Source organism: Girardinichthys multiradiatus, chromosome 2 (genome assembly GCF_021462225.1).
Source record: "Girardinichthys multiradiatus isolate DD_20200921_A chromosome 2, DD_fGirMul_XY1, whole genome shotgun sequence".
NCBI classification, from domain to species: Eukaryota; Metazoa; Chordata; class Actinopteri; order Cyprinodontiformes; family Goodeidae; genus Girardinichthys; species Girardinichthys multiradiatus.
In genome coordinates, this window is record NC_061795.1 from 32924565 (window position 1) to 32951027 (window position 26463).

At 38.8% G+C, this 26463-nt stretch overlaps 1 protein-coding gene across 7 annotated transcripts in view; it reads right to left on the reverse strand.

Annotated features, from left to right (window-relative positions):
• The window catches only part of magi2b (membrane associated guanylate kinase, WW and PDZ domain containing 2b), a 146920-nt gene that overhangs the window by 61634 nt on the left and 58823 nt on the right, over positions 1–26463 (reverse strand). For 4 of the 7 annotated variants that reach the window (XM_047352678.1, XM_047352671.1, XM_047352665.1 and 1 more), the window contains exon 1: positions 9450–9636. In XM_047352678.1, coding sequence (XP_047208634.1) covers positions 9450–9612 — 163 coding nt within the window. In that variant the 5' untranslated portion in view covers positions 9613–9636. Of the gene's footprint in view, positions 1–9449; positions 9639–26463 lie in introns of those variants that run through there. The other 3 variants (XM_047352691.1, XM_047352684.1, XM_047352698.1) reach the window with 3 other exon arrangements.

Consider the following 26463-nt stretch of genomic DNA (forward strand, 5'->3'; position numbering starts at 1 on the left):
TGTACAAATGCACACGTGAAAGGATTGCAACAGAGCTGGCGGCTGTAAGTTTTTACTCTGCCATAACAGACTTGTGGAGCCATATATGAGTTTGACTGCGCATTTTGTCGACGATGACTGGGCTCTACGAAATGTCTGCCTACAAACAGCTTACTTTCCCGATGATCACAAAAGTCAGGTCAATGCCGAGGGGTTAAAAGGACTCCTGGAACCTTTCCGAAGACCGACTCATTTGTATGACAACAGACAGCGGCACCAACATTATTAAAGCTCTGAAAGACATTGGGTGGCCAAACATCCAGTGCTTTGGACATAAACTACATAATGCCATATGTAAGAATCAAATCTATATATATTTCGTAAATCTTATTTTGTATTTTATATACATGTCATACATAGCGTCTTTTTTGTCATTTGACATGCATTCATGGCCATTTTCCCACAGAAAATACACAGTACACTTAATACATAAGCAATTCATGTATTTTCATCAAATAATACATAATATTTATACAAAATGTATGTATATACGTATGTACATGTACCATGTGAGTATGTGTGTGTCTGTGTCCCTACATCTGTAAAATAATATCAGAGAAAAAAGTAAAAATTGATCAGTAAGTTAATTGTAGCTTATTATAACAGTAAACCTGATGCATTTGTGTTTTCATTATTATACAGAGAATGGTGTGAAGGACCCATGGATTGAACGTGCCATAGGGGATTGTAAAAAGGCTACTGCTGCCTTTTCTTACAGTTGGAAAAAACAAAGAGAACTGAGTGAAGTACAGGCTGAGCTTGGTCTACCCCTGCATCAACTAATAACAGAGTCCCCAACTAGATGGGGTTCGCGTCAAAAATCGTCAAAATATCCTAAAACGATTAATCGGATTTGGTATAAAAAAATCGGAGATTTTATTTTTAAGCCATATCGCCCAGCCCTAGTTTCACCTGTCCTTCAGCCTCCCTGCTTGCCATGTCAGACCTGTCCCTAGTTCTATTGATTACCTGTCTTTTGTTCCACATTCATTTCCCTCTGTATATTAGTGATCTGTTTTCCTTGTTCCTCGTTGGTTTGTTGCGTCAACTTCCCAAATTGTTTCTCGTAATCTGTCTGACCTAGACTCCTGTAAAACTCTCTGTTACACCCTGCCTGCCTTCTGTTTAGCTGGAGTTTGGATTTAAATAAATCATCGTTCTCCTCGCCGTGCCGTTTCCTCGCCTGCCTCAGCATTTTGGTCCACAAAAACCCCCAAATATGACACTGAATAACAGAGCCTAGTGGTTTTTGTTCCATACTCAAATCTTCCTTTCACAAATTTCCAAGAGATTACACTCTCTTTTACTTTCAGATTTCAGACTTCGCACCGGGCCTATGCTCTTGGTTTCACTTTACTGCTTGCTCCGTCTGTTGGATTGATCGCTGCAACCTTGATGAGGAGGTTGTTAGAGAGACAGAAGCTAAACGGCAGAAGCTCATTATCTACAAAGTATTTAACTGCCTTTTAATTTTTAATAAAAAGCGGAAAATTTTGAAATACATTTGTAATGTCTTCTTCCCAAAATAATGGCCTATGTTTTTTTTTGGCCAAAAATGTTTTTTTTGGGCCTAAATCATCTCCTCATGATGCTAGACACCTCTTGTAAAATTGTCTAAATCCTCAGTTGGGTAGATCATGGAATTCCATGCCTGTTGTATATTGGCCTATGTCAAGAGTGTGACTTCGGCAGTCTTTCCAAAATGGCAACTGTTTCAGGAAAAACCAAAATCTACTCAGCTGCTGAAGCTATTTCCATAATTCTTTTTTTTTTCCTTCAGTTTTTCAGTCAGCATTTGTGTCCACAAAGTAGCTAGATTCATGAAGCAAGCATTTAGCAAAGAGTGGAAGAGCTCCAGAGCCCGTGGCTGTAACAAGTAATCGTTTTTTGTCAACTCTTTTCTTTCTTTTTAAAGATTACCTCATCAAGTGTTTTTTGTTTAATTTTCCACATTATATGATCAGTCAGTCAGATTTGTTTTAGTGGATAGATTTACACTTGAGTAGCACAAAGTGTTATTTTCTAAAGTACCACTGGGTTAAATACAACTTTTGCATCGCTGCTGAGCTAAATTATCTGATTCAGTAGTTTGCAGCCTCTTAAAGCCCTAACCAGCTGTCTGCTCCTTTTAATTAATCTCACTTTTCGTCAGTTGCAACTGTTGCTTTGGACAGATTTGGCCAAGCATGCTTGGAGAGTGATTATTACAGTGTTAGGAGGGACAACATGAAAATTGAAGTTGGGCTGGATGTTACTAAATGTAATTGGCATCCTTAGCAGTAGGAAGAGCCTTTAAGAGGTTATTGGAGGGTTCAGCTTTACCAAAAGATGCAGATTTCAAAACATAGTTACCGTTAAGACTAAAATAAGATATTCACCTGGCATATTTAGGTTTAAGTTTTACTGACATCTTTCTCCTGACTGACTTAATATTAACGATTTAAAGTGGCCCAACTGAGTCTAGACGGGAATCTAATGGAGAATCTTTGGAGGGAGCTATAGATTAGGGTGATGGCAAAGAGGACTTCCAACCTCAAAGACTTGAAGTTTGGAAGTGGAAACATGTAAAAAGCTGCTTCCCATTTATAAGAAGGGTCAATTGAGGAAGAGTATAAATGATTAAATTTTTTTAATCAAATGTAAACAAAATCCATTTTTTATACAAAAATAAAAATATATAAAAATAATTATTTATATAAATTTGCCAAGGTGTATTGTGGGCTAAACTTTATGTTTCCAAGGACATACGACATTTCCCAGGATTTTTACCAGGTTCTGAGCTTGGCTTTGACTGGGCCATTCCAGCGCATGTTTTGCCACTCTGGTGTAGATTTGCTGCTGTGTTGGAATCAGTTTGCTGTTTGTGACCCAGTTTGGGCCAAGCTTCAGCTGTCAAACAGGTAGAGTAACTTGGTATGCTGAGGAGTTCATGGTTGACTCAATGACAGCAGGATCAACAGGTCTTGTGGCTGGAACACAAGCCCATATCATCACCCTTGCTTGACAGCTGAAGTGTTTTTCCTGACATGTTGTGTTTGGTTTACATTTTATGCACTTGATGCAGAGCATTATGATTAAAGATTCCTACTTTAGCCCAAAGAAAAGTCTTCTTGCAGGAAAATCTTGGAGCAGTAGGTATCTGAGCATTACACTGATTGATCGTTGACTGAAGTTACTCTGACATGCACTTTAGGAAAGAGTAACAACCATCTTAAATGATTTTTACTTGAGAATAGTCTTTCTGGGGAGCAAACGACTTCATAATTTATAGAACTGACATTGTAACTTTTCTCAAATTGATGGGTAGTTAACAATCGATTGTGTAACATGACTGCTGTTGTCTTTCCTTGTTGTTTTAACACACACTTGTATGCTACAGACCAGCAAACTGTCAGAACTCTTGCTAATGCCTTTTATAGATGTGGTTAAACTTGCTTATGATCAATTAATCATGTGCCTGCCTTTCTACTTTCCCTCTTAAGTTCTTCACATTAACCAAGGATTTGTTTTTCCTATGACTGCGTGTCCCTTTATATATCAGATGAAATTATACATTTTCATCTTATTTGTGCAAACAGCAAGTATGTTGTTGCAATAAAAGGTTCAAAGGCAGCATTCAGTTCATGTGTGGGTTTTTATTGTGGCTCTTGTAAACCACTTATTGATTTTGTTTGCAAAAAAAACCAACAGCAGCTGATTTTTTATCTTAAATTCACAAATGGGCTTTGGAAAATTTGATCACCTGTTCTTACGTTTAAGCTCTTATTGTTATAAAGTATTCTGTAGTGGTTTTGTGTGCAGATAACTATAATAAAAGGTCTCTCACATGTAGACAACCACAGCTTACTGAGAGTGCTAAAGTCAAGCCATCAAAAGACCCAGAACGTTGAGACATCACAACAGCTCTCAACCCAGGAGAGAATGACTTTATTTCTATTCTTCTTATCCACAAATCCTAAGCTGTCAAAACCTGCTTTAGTCCTCAGGTTATCAGAAAGAGATGTTGCTGCTCAAGAGGCACAAATAAAAAAAAAACTCTGTTAAACACAGAGCTGAAAGAAAATCAAAGTTTACCAATATTTGACGGACCACTTAAAAAGTATGAATCACTTGTTTTTAAATGGTTTGCATTTCATTTGCATTTGCTGATTTATTACAATGGTTTTCAAACCTTTTAGCTTAAAACACTTAAAATAACCATTCCAGAGTCTTATCCTATAATCAGTGGTTTAAGTGCAAAGGCATTCTAATCAATTAATTAATTCATCTTCTATACTGCTTATTCTATAGCAGGTCACGAGGAAGCTGGTGCCAATCTCCAGCAGTCTGTGGGCGAGAGGCAGGGTACACCCTGACAGGTCGCCAATCCATCACAGGGCAACACAGAGACATACAGGACAAACAACCACGCACACACTCAGTCACACCTAAGGGCAATTTAGATTGACCAATTAACCTAACAGTCATGTTTTTTTTGGACTGTGGGAGGAAGCCATAGTACCCGGTGAGAACCCACACATGCACGGGGAGAACATGCAAACTCCATGCAGAAAGACACCTGGCCGGGAGTCGAACCCAGAACCTTCTTGCTGCAAGGCAACAGTGGTACCAACTGCACCACCATGCAGTATAATCCATTCAAACAATAAAATAATAACAAACAAAGCATTGAAAAGCCTGATCAATTATTTATTTTTTTAAAGCAATTAATACATAATTCTGATACAAATTTGACATTATTAATCATTTTTACTCTTATTAGGAATTTTTAAGAACACCCCTCTCACCGCTCATCAATAAAACGTTTCTTAGATTTATCTTTTGTCTTATTTTCCTTGAAAATGTTTTCCATTAAACATAAAAAACAATGCTGTACTGATTTATGCATGAGCGTTCAAATGCCAGTCTGGGTCTCAGATTGCGTATGCAAGTTTATGTCGTTGTGGAGTTGCAATGCAGGAGAATACATCAATCAAAATGATAATTAATCATCAGTTGGCCCGATGTTTCCCACAGTGACATAAAAGACTCACTGCCAGTTATCACAAGCCTTTGCTGGCAGGAGAGGCACAACCAGTTACTGGGTTCAGGGGGGGAATTACATAGGGCCAGGTTGGTTTGGATAGCTTTTTCTTTAATAAATGAAATAATAATTTTAAAACTGTATTTTGTATTTACTCTGGATTTTCTTGTCCAACTCTAAAATTTGTTTGATGGTTTTAAACTTTTAAGTATAACAAAAAAGCAAAAACAGTAGAAATCTGCTACGGAACAAATACTTTTTTTTCAGCCCTGTTTAATATATACTTTAAGATAGGCACAGTGAAAAATATGCAATGATATAAATACATGCAGCCGTTTTACTGCAGTTTAAAATATTAACACAGTTTCTTGTGACCCAGCTTCTGGGTAAGAGCCAAAATGTGTTGGTCTATAATACCTTTTTTGAAATCCTTCAAAGCAGAGGGTTGGTCACAAAGAGGAAACACAAGTTGTTTTTACTCATTAGCCTGAGTTAAGACTCTCTCTCTGTAAACTTGAGGAAGAGCCTAAATTGGTTTATACCAGGATTGGTGCCTCGGTGGAAGATGGAGGAGGCTGGACAGGATCTCAGAGCTAAGTTAATTTTCAGGGCAGTTACCTGGTTTATTCTCACACAAGCCCAGTCTGCCATTACTGACAGTTCTGTTCTTTGGACTTAGGATTTTACATGTCAAAATGTTCCTGGATGTAGCACTTGAGAAAAATGGAATCTGTGGCCAAAGGAGGAAGCAACGAAGAAAGGAGGAGACATCAAAAAGGGACAAAAAAGGGATCAGCATTAACGACCCAGAAAAAGGATCACAGAACCTCTGTTCAAGCTCCCAGTTTGTCAGTAATCACATGTACTCCAGTGCTCTCAACGCAAATGTATCGCACCCTGTCAGACAATGTAAATGTTAGCGCACAGGCAAAGAGGATGACACAAAGAAAAAGCATAGAGAAGCCCCCTGTGAAAGCTCACAGCTAACCCAGAGAGAGGTTTCAGAGAACATAGAGAACACTGAGGCACGTTTAGTTCAGCTCCTCCTGAAGCACATCAGCAGTTTCAAAAGAAAGCACTCACCTGATGTTGATTAAGACATCTACTTGGCATCTTTTGTACAGATATGAGCCGTGACTCATCTCAAATGGTTGCGCGTGTACCTCTGATGAGCACAGTCTTACTTTGAGATTGCACTAATTGTTATCTTACAAATTGTAAGACTTTATCTTTTTCATTCATTTTTCAGAACTTTTTTTTTGTATTTTGGACATACATTGTAAAATAGCTTTAAATCATATACAATTTGTTGTTTGAAGGGAACCTTATATGTAGGTTCCAAACTAAAGAAACAATGCAATGTTGTTGTAATCTAAAATACCGACTATTTAACAACTACAAAATGACTGCAACTTGGCACTTCAGCATTCTGGTGAACATCTCCCTGGGGGCATATCCACCCAAATTTAAAAAGATTGCTACAGTTCTCCATATCAAGTGATATTGTAAACTGAGGCAGCCAGCACCAGTTTGTTTGTTCGTTCGTTGGAGATTTGGGATCTAGGGACAGAATCTGTCAGGGATCTCTGAACATTTTAATGTTCAGGCACTTTTTATTCAAACAGATTTGTTAAACTTTAAAGAGCTTTGTGATGTAACTCTGAAAAATACCAGCAAGGATCAAAGGTGAGGGTATCTCTAAGGAAAAAGTGGCAGTTTGTGCAATTATTTCTAATACCACTCATTGAGTAACAGAGCAGAAAATATCTTAATTTTGCATTTTTAAAAGTTTAACAGAAAAATATAAATCAGATAAATTAAAGCACAGGTTCAGAGGTTTACATACACTCAGCCACATCATAAATCTAATTTTATTTCGGGCTTTTAGTGATGCATTTGAGGTATTGTTTTTCCAGGATTAAAAGGAAATACACCATACTTGAATTAATTTGGAAACAATAACAGGGTGCACATACTTTTTAATTTAATGAGGATGTTTACACAGGTGGCTTAGAAAAAAATTCAATCCACCCATGTTGGGGGGTCTGCAACCTGAGGCTCCTTAGGGCCTGAACAGTAGTTCTTAACACCATTGGCCTCTAATGTAATAAAACTGTGTTTTTTACATATAAGGGCAACAAAAGGAAAGTTTTAGCTGTTTATATATACCGTAATTTATGCAATAATAAATGGAATTTCCTAAACAGAATGTAACAAATGAATGAGTTTTTTCACAAATATGGGACATTCAGTTTCAACAATGTATTTGTTCACTTTTTATAAAGGTTTAATGCTTTTAATTTGTCCATAACCTACACGGAGAAATGAAATCGTGGTTCTTCAGCCATAAATTAATTTTATAAAACGGGTATTTTTAAAACTTGGCTGTTTGACTACAGAGTTTCCCAGTGCTTGGCTAGAACCAGTTCTTTGTTTGTTCACCGCTGCAAGCTCTGGCACCAATACTGCTGTCTTAGTCCCAACCATAAGCTGGGCCAGAGGAACGAACTGTTTTTCTTCGGGATCGAGGAATGGGTTCATGGAGACCACCAACCAATCAATAAACTGTAAGCCCCATGTTGAACTCCAGAGTTAATTTTTGTTCTTGATCAGCCTATTTAAGACTAAAAACAGTAAAAACACAAGACCTAATGTTAACAAAAAGTCACATTAGCATTTGAGTAACTAAAGCAAATTTATTTTGATATCTTCTATCAGGGACTTTAAGTGTGTTGATGGGACGCACAGAGCGGCACTTGTTGCCATTTCCACCTCTAGTTAAGCACTGGAACTGCTTTGGTGGAAAAACCATATGCCAGTGCTGGTGGTGGATTCCACATAGTGGGTGACATAATAAAGAGGGGTGACTACCTCCAAATTCTTCAACCTCACCTTAAATAAACAGAAACTTGAAATGTTTGGTGATCCAAAAGAACAATGGTCCTGAAGACAGATCAGAAGTGGTTTTGAAATGGATAAAGCAGGGTAACATTAAGCTTAAAAGCCAGATCTATGAAAGGAAAATCAACCAATATATATGAGCTGCACCAATTTTTATAAGAGATATGAGGGCTTTTTCTGGCCAATGCAGATTTCCGCTTTTCTTTTATGTCTGACCTGACACTCTCGATCTTGAATTATTCCAATTTGTTCTCAAAACTAAAACATTTAAAAGAGAAAAATGTACCGAAGGTTCTTTAATAGAGGATGAAGTTTTGAATCCATCAGAAAATTAAAGAATCCCAAAATTATGCCCATTCTTTATGTAATAGTCATTAAAATCAAGCAAGAGTATCAAAGTTCATGTTGTTCATTGATCTGTCTATAGACTGGAAAACTGTGGGTGTTCTAAGTTTTGATGCATTTAATAAACCGGGAATAAAAATCAAATTTTTGTGTATTTCACCCTATGATCACAGTTGGTGAAGGAAATATTTCAGTTTTTGGCTAATTGGTTGGTGCATCTCTGGAAGCTTGTTGATGGGTTGAAAAATAAATAAATGTGCACCCGGTTCTTGTTTTTAAAATTTGTCAAAGTTGTAAGTTCTATAATCATTCCAGTCAGGAAATGTGAAAGTTTTAAATACATCATTACAAGTCCAAAATTACTATAATTACTATAATAATAATATGGATGAGGAGTGCTTGTTAACCATAATCAAAAATTATGATCTAACCAAATTTGATTTCACTCATACACAGCATTGTGTTTATTTTCTTACCTCAAATCCTATGCCCTCTCTGTCTCCCCTTTCCTAATTCAATCTGAATCACAAAATGAGTCGCAGCACCTCCAGTGCAGCCACCCAGAAAGAGACAGCTTCCCCCAACGGGCACAACTAAGCTCTCTGTTGAGGGGAAACGTATTTTTGTAGCGACAGAGGGGAAAAAAAGGAAGAGGCAAGCGACTGTGATGGCAACATGTGTAGAAGGGAAGGCGCACATGACCACGCTGATGTATGTAGCCTCTTCACATGCACATTTGCACACACTTTATATGTGAGCGTGCTCAGTCGCCCTCGCTTAACATTTCTTCTGGGCAAATGAACCAGCAAATCCTCCATCTGTAGATGTATCCCTGACAGAGTAGCAAAGCAGAGATGCACAGATTTGACAAGACATGCAACTGGCATTACTTCAGCTAACACACACACAGACACACACACACATCACACACACACACCCATGTTCTCAACAATGACAGGAAGCTATAATTCTGAGGCCTCAGTTTGTTTACTGGAGCTGTGTACAAGAACATCACCTGACACATCTGATTAATCAAGTAAAGATATTAACGCAGCCGCACGGGAATTCAGAAATAGAGAAATAGCTCTACTGACACAGGCACTCCCCCATAAACACCTGTGCTTGTCTCCTTGGTGCTCACCTTCATAGGTTCCACTCTCTAGCAGGGCTCCACTTTGCTCCAATTCCATAAAACGCTCCACGCTCACAAAATTGTAGTCCACCCCTGGCACCTCCCCCTCCTTAGGCTGCCTGGTGGTACCTGCAGAACAAGAATAAGAGAAAAACAGAGTCAGAGAGGTCATTACAGGCAAATAGGACACTTGAGAAGAAAAGGCAGGAAGGCAGACGAAAGAGCCAAGAGGGAAAAATAGCAGAAGGGGGCAGGACAGGAAAAGACGGCTGATTTGAGGCTACAAAGTGTACGGGAGGAAGTGGGAGGGGAAAGGAAATGGAAGTGAAGAGGCTGATTGAAGAGTCATCGCCTGCGATCGCCAAAGATCTATTCACAAGATTCTGACGGGGTGACAGCGAGACACGACTAAAGAGGAGCGGCAAACAGGAATTCACAATCACTCAGTCCCTAAAAGCCAATCTGATGCCGCTTTAGTAATATGACTAAATCAATATGGCAGTTTTACCAGGCATAAGTCAAACCCCCCCAAATGCACTGCACACAATGCTGCACCAATTGGATTGTTGTCAAACAGCAGGGAATGCAGAGGCACCACATTACCATGCTGCAATTAGAGTCTTTCTCATCAGTGCTCTGGAGATCTTCATCAGTGCGGCAGTGTCAGGGCCAGGCATTTGTGTAATGGCAACGATGGGAGTTTTGAGTTTAATGAGGTGCTGTGTTTGTGTCTCTGCCAAGTGGACTTTCACTCAGGCTCAGTGAAGTCCGGTGGTGTTGATCCCTGATTTCTATCGATCCTGCCAAAAAACAGTCACTGGCCTGGGAAAGGAGACCCTTCTCTGGGTTATTTTTACCATTCTGTACCATCTAAAGTGGACTGATTGGGACGTGCAGTGGGCAGAGAATGAAGGAGATGGTGGAATAAAAATCCTTATATGTTCAGGAGTGAATGAAGCGACGTATACCGGCTTGCTGGTGTGACAGCAGAACTGTGAGGTGATGGAGATTAGAACAGCAGGTGACGGATGTGCTGTGGACCCACATATGGCACTCACACATATGCACGTTAAATCTCCCTAAAGTGTGATATCTTAATCATTAGATCTTTATTGATCGTCTGTTGCCACTTCACTCCTGTGGTGTATCTACCCAACACACCCAACAGTATTCATGTTTCTGCTGGGAGAGAGGATGGAAGCTTATCCACACCTAATGAAATCAGATTCTGATCGTTTCTTTTACATACAGTGCTGTGAAAAGGTATTTTCTATCACACTTAAATGTTTCAGATCAGACTAATTTGGGGTAATACAAAGAGCATTTTCAGAATGATGATTTCATTTATGAAGGGAAGAGAAGCTGCCCAAACCAACCAAATTCCCCTTCTTAAATCATAAATTAACTGTGATTATTACCCACATCTTTGTTAAACCAAATTATATTTCATTAGCCACATCTAGGCCTGATTACTGCCAGACCTGTATAATCAAAGATTCACTTAAAGGGAATCTGTCTGACAACACGAAGTAGGATTAAATATCTGAAAAAATATTTGGGCAATGCTGATATAAAATACACAGCAAATCAATAAGCTATTAGTACAAAAAATATTGTATTTGGTAATCCAGATCATTTATTTCTTTTTCTTTCTCTTGTTTTGAATCTTTGTCTCGACTCTAAATCCTCTTATAAAACGAAAAACAACAGGAAATAATGTATTTTCCATTCTTCACTGTATCAGAAGTATTTATCTATTTTATGGCAATCCTTTAGGCTGCATTTTACATTTTTTATCTTGAATTGCATTATATCATAAGGTATAATAAATATCTTCCCCACCCCCACGAGTTGACTCATTTGTCCTCTGACTCAGTCAGTACAAACGCTTAAAATACTTTACAATGACAGAGCATATGGAAAAGCCTATTTTATCATACTTATCCTGTATATTATCCAATTTCTATAATAATAATTTATTTTTGAGGTATTTTTCACCATAGTTTAAAAAAATTAAAGATGCACCTGTTTACTTCTATAATAAATATCTGTGTAAAGATATTCTGCAATGATTTCCACTCTGGGAGCTGTGCTGTAGGTCAAACTAATAAAACCGAAATCTTAAAAAGCACGACCCACTGGATGTGCGGCTCTGAATACTGCAGCAGCTTAAATCAGCTCTGCCAGGCAGGGCTGGTCGCCTTCCAGTGGGTACAGCTATTGATCTGTAAGATCAGAATGAAATTATTCTACAACCCACACCGGAGTAGGCAGAGCCTGCTGGAATACTGATGACCCGCTGATGGCCTTCTCCCACAGCTTCCTTTGCTGGACACACCAACTGAACACAGGCATGGAGGGGAAATCGTCTCGTTGGATGTGAGCTGGGATTATTGATCCAGTGATACAGCCAGATAGGCCGACTGTTCCTCTCCCCCCACTTTTCTTAAGTTTAAAACTTTACCTGTTTTTCTGCTTTACTACCTGCTCTTGCTCGTCTCAACTCCTTACGGTAAATACCTGCAAAGTAACCCTTTTCCTTAAATAGGACATTGCTCCCAGAAAAATCCATACTGTTTTTTGTCAGTTCTGGTTGCTACTTTTCTGTCTTTATCATGCCAACTTTCTTTTCTGCACAAACAATGGAGACAGAAATGGTAAAAATACAATCTATAACTCATGAAAACTGATGGACAGAGGGAGGAGATGTCTTAAAGTGAGTTCAGGGATAGTTCTGTTGATGCAGTTGCAATGAAAATAATAGATGTATGCTTAAAGAAGTGAGTAAAACTCAAAATTCTTATATTCATTTCTACGTCCAGACATGCAAATAGATTGTGAACACTACACCTTTTATTCCAGATCAAATAAGGATTTCTGCAATTTGTTATCATTTCACAAAGGTGTTAGGGAATTAGAATTTTAGGCAAATTGGCTTTACAAACATTTACTGAATAAACTGAACGTCCGTGTAGCATGGAGTCGACCAAACTTAGTACCAGTGCATGATTGGGCTTCTTTCCACAGTTCCTCTTAATTTCTTGGTTTTTACTCAGAAACAGCATGTTTCCTTTAGGATTGAGGTCCAAGGATTGGGCTGACCACTCTAACAATAATCTTGTTGAAGTTTTGCTTGCTTAGTGGTGTGTATGAGGTTATTGTCATGTTGAAACACCCATTTCAAGGGCAATTCCTCTTTGATACAAGGCAACGTGACCTGTTAAGATTTTTGATGTGTTCAAGCTGATTTGTGATACCTGGTTTGTAATAAATAGGCCTGACACCTTAGTATGAGAAACATCCCCATAGCACAATGGCTGCAACTAACAATTATGTTGCTAATCAATTAGTTTGTCGACTATTTTTTCAATTAATCGAGAATTTGTATCAGGTGAAGCTAAACCTTTGCCACTTGAGGAGTTCTGGATAGAGCATGTTTACAGACAAATAAGGTTTTTCATCTTAAGAGCAAATTTATATATTTTTTGTATAATTTTGGCTTAATTATTGCTCTGAGTGTGTTGTTCTTTCATCAAATGGCATGTTTTAGAGTCTGTATACTCCAGTTAACGATTATTCGATTATTAAATTAGACGATTGTGTCAATAATCGACAAATCACGATTAATTTGATTTACTAATTCAGCTCTAACTGTGGCTTGAATTCATTTTTTGGGGTTCCCTGAAAAGCTGTCTAGACCCAAAAATAATAATTTGGCTTTCATTAGTCCACAATATGTTGCACCACTTCTCTTTAGGCCAGTGGTAGGTAAATAGACTGATCCTAAACTACTGGTCAAAAGTTTTAGACACATTTTCTCATTTAATGATTTTATTTATTTTCATGATTATCTACATTTTATGTAGATTCTCGCTGAGGGCATCCAAACTGGGAATGAACACATATGGAGTTATTTAGCAATGAAAAAATTGTAAAAGAACTTTAAAAATGTTTTAGTTTCATTAATTAATTAATTCATTGTTGTAATGACTGAAATATTAACCTTTAGCTGTCTCTCAATGCACCTCTGGGAAATTCTTTCAAGACTTTGAGAGAATGCCAAAAGACCAAAGCAGTAATCAAAGCAAAGGGTGGCTATTTTGATGAATTTAAAATATAAAAGATCTTTTGAGATACATTGCAGACCAAAAGTTTGGACACACCTTCTCATTCAAAGAGTTTTCTTTATTTTCATGACTATGAATATTGTAGCTTCTGACTGAAGGCATCAAAACTATGAATTAACACATGTGGAATTATATACTGAACAAAAAAGTGTGAAACAACTGAAAATATGTCTTATATTCTAGGTTCTTCAAAGTAGCCACTTTTTGCTTTGATTACTGCTCTACACACTCTTGGCATTCTGTTGATGAGCTTCAAGAGGTAGTCACCTGAAATGGTTTTCCAACAGTCTTGAAGGAGTTCCCAGAGATGCTTAGCACTTGTTGGCCCTTTTGCCTTCACTCTGTGGTCCAGCTCACCCCAAACCATCTCGATTGGGTTCAGGTCTGGTGACTGTGGAGGCCAGGTCATCCCCCCCATCACCCCATCACTCTCCTTCTTGGTCAAATAGCCCTTACACAGCCTGGAGGTGTGTTTGGGGTCATTGTCCTGTTGAAAAATAAATAATGGTCCAACTAAACCCAAACCGGATGGAATAGCATGCCGCTGAAAGATGCTGTGGTAGCCATGCTGGTTCAGGATGCCTTCAATTTTGAATAAATCCCCAACAGTGTCACCAGCAAAGCACCCCCACACCATCACACCTCCTCTTCCATGCTTCACGGTGGGAACCAGGCATGTAGAGTCCATCCGTTCACCTCTTCTGCGTCGCACAAAGACACGGTGGTTGGAACCAAAGATCTCAAACTTGAACTCATCAGACCAAAGCACAGATTTCCACTGGTCTAATGTCCATTCCTTGTGTTCTTTAGCCCAAACAAGTCTCTTCTGCTTGTTGCCTGTCCTCAGCAGTGGTTTCCTAGCAGCTATTTTACCATGAAGGCCTGATTCACACAGTCTCCTCTTAACAGTTGTTCTAGAGATGTGTCTGCTGCTAGAACTCTGTGTGGCATTGACCTGTTCTCTAATCTGAGCTGCTGTTAACCTGCGATTTCTGAGGCTGGTGACTCGGATGAACTTATCGTCCGCAGCAGAGGTGACTCTTGGTCTTCCTTTCCTGGGGCGGTCCTCATGTGAGCCAGTTTCTTTGTAGCGCTTGATGGTTTTTGCGACTGCAATTGGGGACACTTTCAAAGTTTTCCCAATTGTTCGAACTGACTGACCTTCATTTCCTAAAGTAATGATGGCCACTCGTTTTTCTTTACTTAGCTGCTTTTTACTTGCCATAATACAAATTCTAACAGTCTATTCAGTAGGACTATCAGCTGTGTACTGTATCCACCTCCTGCACAACACAACTGATGGTCCCAACCCCATTTATAAGGCTTGAAATCCCACTTATTAAACCTGACGGGGCACACCTGGGAAGTGAAAACCATTTCAGGTGACCACCTCTTGAAGCTCATCAACAGAATGCCAAGAGTGTGCGGAGCAGTAATCAAAGCAAAAGGTGGTTACTTTGAAGAACCTAGAATATAAGACATATTTTCAGTTGTTTCACACTTTTATGTTCAGTATATAATTCCACATGTGTTAATTCATACTTTTGATGCCTTCAGTGTGAAGCTACAATATTCATAGTCATGAAAATAAAGAAAACTCTTTGAATGAGAAGGTGTGTCCAAACATTTGGTCTGTACTGTATTTCACACTCTTTTGTTTGCTACGTAATTCCATACTGGTTGATTCATACCTGTGATGCCTTCAGGAAGAATCTACAATGTAAAAAGTCATGAAAATAAAGAAAACTTGAAAGTGTAGCTGAAACACTTGACCGGTAGTGTATATAGCTCTTTTCCAGTCATACAGAAGAATCTAAGTGCTTATACATTAGTCATATTCACACAGTTGCACTCACAATGTTCACACATGCATAGACTGATTGGCAGGCAAATGGAGTTAAGTGCCTTGCTCAACAGCAACACAACATGAGGGGGGCTGGAGTCCAACTCACTACTTTCCAGTTCAACTGAAGAATGTTTGAAACGCGACACTTTCCTTTCATTTTGTGAGAGGATTACACTATAACCAGCATGTACAACATTTGCCGGCTTCCTCCTTGAATAGGGGCCATTTCTTTGACACCTGTATTTTTCACAGAATGATTAACCTCACTGACTGAACTCCACCCTGCTTTTATTTTGAACACGTATTTTAATTAATGATTCATTTACACAGAATCAGCAGCATCTATGTCATGACTGTTGGGTCTGTTAGGCTTTCTATTAGTCTACTAGACCTACTTGTAAATTAACTGTCAGGTAGACATGTATAATTTCAACCAAAAACTGTGACTGATCTATTTAGTGATGCTGAACTGGTATTATTTTATACATGACTACACATTGCTTCATGCAAAATGGTGCAGTAATTATTAATGTGTTGCACGACAAGCTACACAAGCAAAATATAAAAAAACGGCAGCAGACTGCACAGACATGAAGTGGTGACGCCCTTCTGGAGGCAAAAGCATTCCTGCTGTTAACTATTGATTGGATGTCGGGCTCTTACTAATAAAGGGATAAAACAGGCTGCAGGCCAAAAAAGGTGTTCGCTTTGCAATCAGGCAGCATGGCCAAACCTCTTAGAGGTGAGTAGGAGTCTAAGCAGTGCAGAGATTTATGACTTAAATGCTTTGAATATATAATAGCAATGAACAGCTTCAGAGCTGCCACTTTAGAGGATGAAGACTTTTTCTGGTCCAAGCCATGACAACTAGCTCCAATAAAACATTTTTTTTACATGGGTGAGGTAGCTCTGTGTGTGTGGAAAAAAAGCAGGAGAGAGATTACTAAACAACAAGAAAAGTCCATTTGGAAGTGAAGCTGAAATAGCTGATGTATTGAAATAACTCAGCTGGGTTTCAAACGATAAGAGGACAAAGACCATTGCTAAATAATGGACCAGCAAAGAAAAGCAAAAGGGGCACCAGCAGACATAGAGACTTCAAGGAAGAGGGAAAAAGCTTGATTGGTTAACCTTGCAGTCTGCAAATGTGCCTGAGAATGTACACATGTATTCATACGCATATTTATATAATTACACAGGAAGTCACCGAGAGGAAGAAGCAGAGCAGCAGAGACTCGGATCTAAAAATAGAACTATCAATAGGCTGATTATCATAATAAAGGGGTGGGGGGGACAGGCGGTCCAATAATACAGTCTCAGCGTGAGTACGTGTGGGAACAAAGAGGTGCCTCTTTTATATTAAAAGTTAATACTTTAATCTTTACGCACAGAGCTACTGACATAATTATGTCCTCTAGAGCCTTAAGAGCCACTGTTGGAAAAGAAATGCCACTTCCTGTAGAACATCTGTGGTAAGAATATATGTAGGGCAATTGTTCAGTAATTATAGTGTGTAACAAACTCAAATGAATAAAACTGGATATGGCTGGTCCCTGGTTGGGCTTCTAGCTCAGTCTCTCATAGCATCTCATCCATCACTGGCATCAGGCTGTCCTGGGAGTTAAGTGGATTTATTACAAAGACTATTGTAACACCAATATCCAACAGCGACTAAAAATACTCTCCAAGAGGTGAACAGGTGTGCCACTCTTTCACTATAATCCCTAGGTAGGCTCAGAAGAGGATTTTATACATGAAGGTGCACACACCTAGTGGCGCGCAGCTCTCCTGTGGGTAATGAGCATCAAGTGAAATGTCACAACACTGCACAAACTGTCTATTTGGTTGTGTGTTCAGCTGAATCGGCACAAGCTGCTCTTTTGTTTCTCCTCCTTAACCTTGCAGGATGCAAAGTCTGTGAACCAGTAAATAAAAACCTCTCCTAGATTCCTCTGGGTCCTTAATTCAATTGGCATTAAATGCATCTACGACTGAACTCTATAACCTTTAAAGCTACAAGCCAAACTATTCTGTACAGTCAAACTCACTTTAGATACAGTTTAGAGTAAATACCTTTCAAAAAAATGTTTTTTTATTGTGTTGCACCCTAAAAATTGCAGATAATGAATACTTCTCTTCACTTAGGCCCTTTTCCGCTGGCCCTGAAAACTGCAGTGATCAAATCAGTCTTAAAAGAAGTCGTGGAGCAGGGCCCTGTGTGGAGCTTGCGCTGTATGGATGTGATTTCATTGGCTTTTCTGGGGTGGGGCTCATCTTTGGGGGTGTGCCCCTGTGGGGAGGGGATTCATGGTGTCGTTTGGGTTCGGGTGGTGCCAGCACTAGTCTGGGCTGGTGCTGGGGCAGTCTGCTTGTCTCCAACCCGGAAGGAAGGGGACCACCGTCTCTGCTCTTCTCTGGAGTTGCGGTAGTTCCGGCAGTGGTCCTCCTGGTGTTCCCATTTACTGGGGGGCCTTTGGATGTCTGTGGCTCAGATCTCCTCCATGTCTGTCTCAGGTCTAGGGGGGCAGATCTGCGGCTCCTCACACTCGCTATTGCATATTTTTATGGAGAAACCTTATACACAAGCGTACTCACACTCACACCCACGGGTGTTTGGATTCAGGTGTTAACAGATACACAGATGTTCTATATTGAGCCGCAGTTACCACTAAATACAACTTGCATTTATTAGTACCGTGCACTTTTCGGTAACATTGCTGTTGTTATATATTTTTCTGCAGGTGTAGAAGTAGTCTTATAGCGTTATAGCGAAGTAGAATTATAGCGTTAGCCGTAATGCTCCACTTGTGAAAATAAATCTGCTGGGCTTCTTCTTGGCACTCGGACAGCAATTCTGAGAGCTACTCTGATGGACAGGACATGTAAAAAAAAAAGCAAAAAGAAGTCTAATCTGCATGCCTCAATAATATGCAATTTAAGGTCCATGTCTATCCTAAAATATTTATCAAAGATCAGTGAAGGTTTGTCAACATATGCTCTAAATTTTTAATATGAAAACAGAATCTGTTCAGTAATTTTCCAGTCATATTTTCAGCAAGACCACAGCACCAAGACTGCACTGCTAAAAGTTATAAATGACATACCTCTTCGTAGCAGTGCATCTTAAATGGATCTCATTGTTGCATTTGACAGAGTTAATAATACTAATCTAAGTGATAAACTGCAGAAGTGATTGTCTGGTACAGTGCCAGAATGGTTCAGTTATCATTAGTGAGACCTGGATGATATTGTGTCATCTGGGAATTATACTTCTGAATTAAAAAGATCTCATGTGGGGTCCTTCAAGGCTCCATTCTCGGGCCACTTTTATTCAACATCCATATGCTTCCTCTTGTTCAGAATTCTGACTGCTACAACATATTTTATTATAGATATGCTGATGATACACAGCCTCGTGGTTCTGTGTCATCACATTATGACAGTTTCCTATCAGTGGGTGGATGGGTCAAACCTCCTTCAGCCTAAGCTTCAAAAGAAAAAACAAGTAATTGTTTTTAGCGCCAAAAACGAAATGTTACAAATTAAAACTATAAAACAACTACTGTTCTCTGTAAGTCACTGTATGGTCTTATGCCTAAATAGATTTCAGAGTTACTCAACAGGTATAAACCATCTTGACCCCTCCGGTCATCAGATACTTCCTCTCTGTTTTCTCAGGACCAAAATATACCAGGGAAGGCAGCATTTACTTTCTATCCTTCTCAGCTCTGGATCCAACTCCCTAAAAACCTGAGGTGTGCAGAAACTGTTGTCTCCTTTAGCTCAGGGTTGAAAACAATGTCTCCCGGATCTTATCCATAAAAGATCAAAGATTACTTTGTCCGTTTATATCTATCATATATATCATATATTTACTATTTTTGTTTTTAAAATGGAATTTTAAAATTTCCTTATTTTTATATCACACTAAATGTTTTACTGTTATTTGTTTAATTATTATGTTTATGTGATTTTCTTCCTTTTTTTTTTTTTTCCCTGTGAAGTACTTTTAATTACTTTGTGTATGAATGAGGCTGTATGAATAATCTTACCTTGCCTTGCTTTTAGATTAGTCATCAATTACTCAGTTGTTTAGTCAATATAACACCCTCCCTAAAACAAGCTGTCATGCCTCTGATTACTTCACATAAGCCAACTGATCAGATGTCCTTTGAGTATGTCAATTTTCCTCTTTATTGGCCTGTTTTAAATCAAATTCCTCCTTCAAAGGTGTATTCTGTACAGTGGCTATGACAATTTGTGAAGAACCACCAGGTCAGGTCAAATGACCAGATTTAATGATCAAAGACCTTCAGAGATCATTTCAATTAGATTTGTTAAAAATCTATGTTCTTGTTATATGTTCTATTCCCTGTAGAAAAGCAGAATCACCTGCTACTTCCAACAAAAATAATCACCATTCAGACAGACATATAATGAGCCCAGCACTCCCAGTCAGCTCCACCATAAATGCACCTGCAGTACAAACTTATGCTATTGTTATCATTCCATTCAACACCAGAGGGAGTAAGAAAACAAATCACTTGGAAGACTTAAATAGACTTCTTTGAGTAAGCTAAAGTAGTGTGAATTCAGATTACATGCAGTGCCACATCAGTTCACTATTCATGTTGATACAAGCAGAATACTGCATTTACTCATTTTATGAGTGGTGAATATGAACAGAAACCAATAGGACAGAAAAATTCAAACAAGAATATGAACAGATTGGTAGAAGTTAAAGCTCTGAAGACAGTCATTGTTTGCCTCAGCTTTACCATCCTAAACAACATCTATTATGGCTTAGGAGTCAGAGTAAAACTCTGGATCAAACATTAAATGAGGACATTCTTCCAAATTCCCTCAAATAAAACCCAAATGGTGTGGAAAGTGTGTGTAAAAATCTGTCGAAAGTTGCTTGTTTACTAATGCTGTCTGTTTAGCTCAGTTATTGTGCCTCTTTTGATGTCATCAACCCAAATACAAACAAAGAAGAATTAACAGTCTCAATCTTCAGTGCACTTTTCGGAAACTTTGTATTATGTGAAATCTTGTGGTAACGATACATATTTTATTTCCAGGCTGTGTTTTTTTGTCAGTATACATTTGTTAGTGGAAAAACAATGTACCATTGAATAATTTCTTTAAACAGTGTCTGGACATTCGTTTTGCGCCTGTAGTCTTGCTAAATAAAAACAAAGACTACAATAATAAAAACACAGAGAAAGACTGCTCAGTCTTTTAAACCCCAAGCTTGTTTACCAGCAAGCAGAGTAACACAGCAGCAAAGAAGAATGGGAGGACCGACTGATTTTATGTCTGTGGGTCTGTCTAATTGTCTTGCTGTTTTAAATTGGCCTCCTCTTGTTTCCAATTTACCTCATTTCTTTTCCCATCCATTTGTCCCCCGTGTTGGTGTTCTCTGTCCCCATTACTCCCTCTCTGTCTTTTTTAATCCACTCTCCTTTTCCCCTCATTATGCTCTTATCTTCCTCTCTCTCGCTTTCCTTCTTCCACACAACTTATACCTTATTCCCTTCATCCTAGCTGGCAGATGTGAAGTGTGACAGCAGGTCTGCAGACCAGGTATGATCGAGCGCACATACTGGCATCCTTATTTACACTACAAAGTCCCAGCTAGAGCTGTAGCGGCGCGACATGGCAACACTCTGACGACGACATGTCACTGCCTGGGAAACACAGACTCGCCATGGTAACAAGCAGCTACATTTACATTTGCTGTACCAAAGTAATATTTACGTGAGACATGCCTCTCTGTGTTGCGTGCACAGGCGTCTAACAAGATAGAGCTTCTCAGTTTGAGCACTTTTTCCTCTGCATAGCAACAGGTCACTGCCTTGCACGACAATCAATTACTGTCACAGCCTCACTGCGGAAAGCTCCCACCTGGTTACCTCATAGTGATTCAACTGGTGCTCAAACAGACAGGACTGACTCACATTGGAGCAGCAGGCTTGCAGGACTCAGGGATTTGAATCTTGCCTCTCCTATGTAAATTCCCCCTCTTGGTTGAGGATGCTCTCAGATTTAGTTGAAGTCAACAGGGAGATAAATTACAGTCTTCAGGCACACAAGAGGGTTACTTTACCAGGGGTGCTGGAGACAAATTCATAACTAATGTTCTGCAGCGTAAAGACTGAAAAAATATAGTTCCCCTCAATCAGTCCACAGCAGACAAATGTTGCTTTAAAAGGTTCACATGCTTGGCAGTGTAAGAACGCATTTCTCATGTCGAAACACCACATTTTGTCAGAGTTCCCAGTCCTTTTATAACCCATTTTAAAGTATGAATACACAACGTCAGTATGACTGTATAGTAGACATGGATGGACGGATGGACAGACTGACATATATGGCATGGGATAGAGAATAAACTGCAAATACACCTATTTTGTAATACTTATCAAGACTGCATAGGAACCCTGTATGAACACTGGCAGTATGCATTTATTATGGTGTTTATGAACTGTCAGTACTGAACTAACATATTTAGCCACATGAATATTGACAACTACTAAACACTATCCAGACAAAATTTTCTACACGGCCAAAAAGCTTAATCTAACACAATCCCTCAACCTTTGATGCAACAGCCCAGATGAGTGTCACACTGCTGATTTTCTAACTTCTTGTAGCAGACACCTATGCTGCAGTAAAAGCAGATATATTATTGGTTAACAAGAACTATTTCCCTTTCCAAAGAATTACCCAACTATATCCCCAGGTTATATATTTCTTTTACAAAGCATGATTTTTCAGGTCCAGCATAGTGGCCTAAAACACAACTGTGTTGTTTGATGCATCTAGCAGAGCTGGTTGCTGGAGCTGGTGTGTGACATTGAGAAATTACTTTTGGACTGAGGTCTCTCCTGTAGCGATGAAAATCAGCTGCAATACGCTGAGAAGGCGTCTTTATTAGTCTGCAGAACTGACTGACATAGGACGCCAGAACGGGCCATGATGGCCCCTCGGGGATCAATAAAGTATCTTTGAATTGAATTGAATTGAAAGCTGCTGCAAATTTGGTATTCTGTATCTATGTGTTTATGTATATGCTGCTGAGAGAGGACAGTCATATGTATTCAACCAACAAAGAGAGATTATTTTTTGAAAGTGAGGACATTTCCCTGGTCCTTACTTTTTTCTTGCTGTGTTTGGGTTAGTGCTTAGGATTAGGACTAATGAGGGAATTGAGTTTAAGTTAGGTTTAGAGTTAAGTATGTTTATGGTCAGAGTCAAGGTTAGGCCATAGAAATAAATGGAAAATGAATGGAAGTCAACCCAATGTCCTTGTAAAGAAAGAAAGACATGGATATGTGTGTGTGTGTGTGTGTGTGTGTGTGTGTGTGTGTACGGGCAAGAAAATACCAACTAGAGTAAACCGTGAAGCTTCAGAGGTGTGGCTGCTTCCTGACCATCATAGGGACTTATCACTCTGATGACAGAGTAACACTGACTGGAGAACTGCGAGGCTAAATACTAAACTTGAGTGAGAGGATCACTCTAAAGAAATATGAAAAAAGAAACAAAACAATACTTGTCCAGACGTTTAAGATAGAGAGCAATTTGCAAAACACAAATTCATAAATCATGTTCAATATTTGCTGTTTTTCGTTTCATGAAATGCACATCATTCCCTCGCTGTCTCTTTCATCTGTGGAGCAACATTAATCCATTGTGCCAATCAAACTGCAGGGAGCACAGAACCACATCAAAGCATGTCAGGCAGGCCTTTAACAAGAGCAAGGCAGCAGGCAAATCACCCCTTTAAGAAGAGTCCCTGGGGGATGATATACTTCTTTCTCTCTCCCTCTCCCATAGAAACACATACATACTGAAGCAACAAAGGACGGCATGTAAAATTCAAATGATTCATTTACCAGCTCAACCTATTAAATCTCAGCACACAAACAGAATAATCAATGCAACAGGGGTAAACAGACATCCACAGATAAGTGCAGTGCGTTTTTGTGCACATACAATAAACTCTCCCAGAGATCCAAACACAAAGGAAATGAATCGTATCTTTATCAGCTCATTGAACCATTATGATCATGACAAACATTCCTAAAATAACTGTCAGCAAGGAATCTGGTAAATCTGACAGCTTCCTTTGCTGAGGAAATAATTACATAAGAACTGACTAAATGTTGGCTCAAAGCAGCAGCTTTTGTCCTAGCATGTTTAAGTGTCTAGCGGACTTTCACGTCAATAGCAAAATTAATTCAAGTCTAAGTCAGTTTCACAGTGAAAGGTCAATTAGCACAAAGATCCTGCGTGAGTGTAATAATAACAGAGAGGCAAGCAACAAAAACTACAGTGTGATGCTTCAATCGTGTGCTTTTCAACTTTGAATTATATGGAGACAGCTATAATGTGTAAACTGTTTTTTATTTAAAAACTTTTATTATACAATAGTTAAGTAAATAGCTTAAACCAACATATTTTGCTTGCTACGATGTACATGTATATAATATTTGACACAAAGTTAAGCCAAAGTTTTTTCCATGGTACAATGAAAAAGGGCAACGAAGTATAACATCAGAAAATCAGCAATTAAAATAAATGCCTCTAAAACAATCAAATAAATCCAAAGTAAAAATAATTAAATTAATACATTAACATTAAACTGAGCATAAATAGATCACAACAGGATTATAAAGATGAATTTAATGATCAATTTAATGCCATCATGAGAGAAATACAAAAGATTTACGTTTCTCTTCCTAGTTTGTTTCCAGACAGTCAGACTTCATGGATTTTTTAAAATAGTCTTAATTAATACTGCTTACTGCTAAAGAATTCATGCCTCTTGAACTTTTCCAGCCACAAACTTTAATATCTTTGTTTTATGGGACTATGTAGTACAAAATAAGTAGCCCATAATTGTGAAGTGGAAGGAAAGATATTCATGGTTAATTCTGGAATGTTGGGAGTTAATTTGTATTCAATTCCTTTTACTCTGATGCTCCTAAATAGAATCCAATGTAACCTAATGCCTTCAGAAAACACTGAATTATTAGTTCTTAGTCACCTGTGTGCATCAGAACCATCAAGGATGCCCTTGGTAACTCTGGGGGATCTACAGCGATCCACATCTCTGGTGGAAGAATATGTTAATAGGCAAACTTTATTCATGTCCTGGACAAATCTGACCTTTATGAAGGATTGGCAAAAATACATCCACCGTGCAGATATGGGCTGCATGGTGGAGCAGTTGGTAGCACTGTTGCCTTGCAGCAAAAAGGTCCTGGGTTCGATTCCCGGCCAGGGTTCTTTCTGCATGAAGTTTGCATGTTCTCCCCGTTCATGGGTTGGTTTCTTACCGGGTACTCTGGCTTCCTCCCACAGTCCAAAGACATGCCTCTTAGGTTAATTGTTCTCTCTAAATTGCCCTTAGTTGAATGAATGAGTGTGTGCTTGGTTGTTTGTGTGTTTCCCTGCGATGGACTGGCGACCTGTCCAGGGTGTACCCCACCTCTTGCCCATAGACTGCTGGAGATAGGCACCAGCTCCCCCGCGACCCACTATGGAAGAAGCGGTAGAAAATGACTGACTGGCAAAAAGACACTGCTGAAGGTAAGAAATAATATGTCCAAGATGCCACAAGTCATGTTGGGGACACCACACATTTTAAAGGACATCGTTTTGTCAGATGAAAACAAAATTGAACATTTTGGCCTACATGCAAAAACAATGTGTGTGGTGAAAAACAAACACTGCATATCATACTGAACACACCATTCCCTGTGTGAAACATAGTGGTGGCAATTTCCTGCTACGGGAATGCTTTTCTTCAGGAGGATGATTAGAGTTGATCGGAAGAGGGAAGAAAACCTGTTAGAGGCTGGGAAAGAATGGAGACTGGGGTTGAAGATCACCTTCCAGGAGGACAACAAACCTAAAGACACAGCCAGAGCTACACTGTAGCCTGTTGTTCCATTCTCTTTCCACTTCAATATTATGCACTTCTTTGTGTTGGTCTTTCACACTAAAACTCAATAAAATGCATTGACATTTGTGGCTGTAATGTGACTTGGCTGCTGATCATCTTGCAGTTCATCTTCTATTGTGTGCTAAACCTTCAGCTCTTTAGGATCATATTGTTGTTAGTAAAATCTTGCTTCATTTGTCAAACTCTGTTATTGTTTATATTTTTCACAGATTCCTCTAATAAAATTGTAACCAACTGTTTCTTCTTGACATCTGTTAGTATCAAATTGCCAAAAGATCTGGTTCAAAATTGCATCTTTGCAACACTGGTTCATCCCTTGAGTTTAGGAGCCTTCTGATGTCTAAAAGATTCATGCAGTCACAGTAAAATGAAAGTACAGATCTTTTAAATTCTAGGGTATTAAATATTGTATATCAATCTATTGTTTTTCTGTTTGGGTTTAATCTTTGTTAAATAAATAAAGACACAGTGACATTAGATTTGAATACATTTAGAACCACATACAGGCCAAATTATATAAATTACAGAACCGTAAAACTGACAGAGGGTGCACTTTCTTTTAAGCAGGAATGTAGGGGCGAGTTTAGTGGATTTTCCAGCCACAATATTGTGGCGCTGGAAAAAAAAAAAAGATTGAAAAGCAGCTAAAGTCCAATTAAACATTTTGGGCTGAAGAACCACTGATGAAGACAATTTTAAAAGATTACAAAGAAAGTGTAATACATGGAAAACAAACAGAAAATGTCCATGGATGTACACAACCTACATTTTTAAAACAACCTGAAGGCCTCCTAACAGGTTGGTAAAATTAAAACAGATTGAAGAATCCCTAAGGAAATCTGCAGCTGTAAAAGAAAATACTGTTCCCTGTAAAATGTCTCATCTCATCTAGCAAGAGAGGAACCTGAAATAAGCAGTCAGAAAGACAAATGTGGCAAGTTTTGCTCTTTAATTGATGCATGAGTACATGCATAAATTATCAATAATATTTAATAGTGTTACTTAATATCGCTTTCCTTTCTAATTGCTTAGGTAGTGTGCTCTAACAGACATTGCATGAAAATTAGCAGTCCG